The 2,304-nt window shown below is 56.5% G+C and overlaps 1 protein-coding gene across 9 annotated transcripts in view; it reads right to left on the bottom strand.

Annotated features, from left to right (window-relative positions):
* HERC1 (HECT and RLD domain containing E3 ubiquitin protein ligase family member 1) overlaps positions 1–2,304 on the bottom strand; it is a 252,265-nt gene that overhangs the window by 880 nt on the left and 249,081 nt on the right. For 8 of the 9 annotated variants that reach the window (XM_027765801.1, XM_027765774.1, XM_027765781.1 and 5 more), the window contains one exon: positions 28–68. In XM_027765801.1, the coding sequence (XP_027621602.1) occupies positions 28–68 (41 nt within the window). The other variant, XM_027765792.1, reaches the window with a different exon arrangement.

The following is a 2,304-nucleotide window of genomic DNA, read 5'->3' as shown; positions in this document are numbered from 1 at the left end:
GGGTGGGAGTGGTGCGCAAGCAGCAGCTGGAAGAAGCAGGTCTGTGAGGTAGGCAGGCTGTCGTAGGGCTGTGGAGAGACACACGCGTCACTGCCAGGGGCTGCCCTGACCCGGCCAGGCCTCAGCCCAGGCAGCTCCAAGGGAGCAGAGACCTGCGAGTAGCAGCAGCGTGGGCTCGGCTGTCGCGCGGCCCTCGGGCCTGTGGGGTGCTGCCTGGTCCTCCCCGCAACTCCGCCAGTGCCCACGAGTACCAGGTGACCGGAACGCCATGGCACAGCGCCTGGCACAGAGCAAGCGTTGGTTGGCAGGCAGCTCCTTCCCTTGCACCCGCAGGGCCCAGGAGTGGAACGAAGCTCTAGGCGGTCCCGCGGCCTGTGGACCGCCCCGCCCTCTGCTCCCCTCGGTGGTCTCCAGGGGGCGCTCTGCATACCTCGCCGCCGTAGCTGCAGTGCAGGGCCGGGACGAGGAGGGGCATCGCCTCCGTTCTGGTCTACCCGTTTAACTGCGGCGAAGCAGTTATTTAGAACGACCATCTTGGGTACAGCAAAGTAGAAAAGTGCTTGGGACTCAGTGGGCACCGAAACGACCACCAAAACAAAAGCCAGAGTGAGAGCTCTAGGGCGACCATGCAGAAACGTGTACAGCTGAGGCAGAGCCTGGGGGAACTATGAGTTGAAGGACCCTCTCTCTGCAACAAAACCATTTCCCCAATATTTGTGACAGCTTTAATGCTATTACATGGTTTTCATAAATTTTTAAAAATAATTATTTTATTTTACTTATTATTTTTAAAATTTGACCAGAGAGGAAGCGGGAAAGTGGGAAAGCAAGCTGCCAAGTCTGGGACTTGAACCATGGTAGGCCATACAGAAAAGTCCAGCGCCCCAGGGCTGAGGTAGGAGAGAGCCCAGCACCTTCCCCACCACACCATCTGCTGGCCCCTTTATGAATGCTTTTTACAAAGGACCTGCCCTGGGGCCAGCAGGTAGTGGTGGTAAGGCTCTGGACTCCCACATGGCTGGTTGTGGTTCAAGTCCTGGACTGGTGGCTGGCTTTCTCACTTGCCCCTGCTTGCTCTTTCTCTCTCACTCTATCCCTCTCTGGTCAAATCTAAAAATAAATAAATATAGCTAAAGTTAAATAACTCTTTAAATAAAGGCCCTACCCTCTCTTGCTCAACTTCCACTTGAAATCCCTCCCCACCTACCCTCTCTTTCTTGCTCAACTTCCACTTGAAATCCCTCCCCACCACACACAACCAGAGCAGCTGCCCAGGTGAGCTGTGTCTCAGTGTGTGTGTGTGTGTGTGTGTGTGTGTGCGTGTGTATGTGTGTTGGGGGGCGACCTAGATACAACAGGGCCAGTGCAGACACAGAGAGCTTGAGTCAGAAAAAACCCAACAGCAGGGAGGGAGTGCAGCCAGGGGGCTCTGATGACTGAAATATGGGCCCTGCTGAAATGACCTGAAAGCCACAGAGGAAACACCCAGTGGTCAATCAGTCGGCTGAGGGTGACAACCCAAAGTAAGGGATGGGGTGGATTAACTCCTGGACGGCAGGGGTCATACCTTGGCACAGAGAAAGGCAGGGCAGTTCCCAGGGCTGCAGGGAAGCCCACCACTTCCTCCCTACCTCTCTCTGAAGCAACAAAATTTACAACTTTTAGTTTCTGGCAAGTCATGTGGAAAATGTATGGAGAGGTTTTCCATAACCCTGCATGCGGGGGGAGCCAGCGGGAGGACTCAGGCTCAGCAGGATGCAGAGGAGGGAGGGCTTGGGCTGCAGCAGCCTCCAGGAGTTCCTGCAGAGGCATCAGAGGCAGGGCTGAGACCAGGGATGGCCCTTGTGAGGAGAGGCCCCACCTTCTTACGGTCCATTAATGTCCCCTTCCTGCTCAGAGGACTGCCGACCTCATGCAGGGGAGTGGGGCTGCAGACAGAGCGAGACTCCCCCTAGCTTAATTCAGTAAGTACTGGGTCCGAGGGGCACACCGCGTTCTGGAGGTAGACAGCAGGGCGGTTAAGGAGCGTGCCTTCAGGCTTGGGGCAGGAAAGCACCCAGGAAGGCTTCCTGGGGGAGAGGACACTGGCTTTGGGCCTACGGGATGAGAAAGTGTTCTCACTAGGCATAAAGGAAAAGAGGCATGAGGGGGGCTTCCTAAAGTAGAGGAAAAGTGGTTTCCAACAACACGGTCTGGTGGGGAGATGGACAGGCGGTGGCAGGCGGAGCACTCGGGTCAGGGGCACGGTGTGAGGTGGCTGCGTCAGACTGTGCTGGTGCTCATGGCAGCCGACCCCTGGCTTCT

The sequence above is a fragment of the Tupaia chinensis genome, unplaced genomic scaffold (assembly GCF_000334495.1).
Source record: "Tupaia chinensis unplaced genomic scaffold, TupChi_1.0 Scaffold000063_1, whole genome shotgun sequence".
Classification (NCBI taxonomy): Eukaryota; Metazoa; Chordata; class Mammalia; order Scandentia; family Tupaiidae; genus Tupaia; species Tupaia belangeri.
The sequence above is the reverse complement of the archived record's forward strand: the minus strand, read 5'-3'. Positions and strand labels throughout refer to the sequence as shown.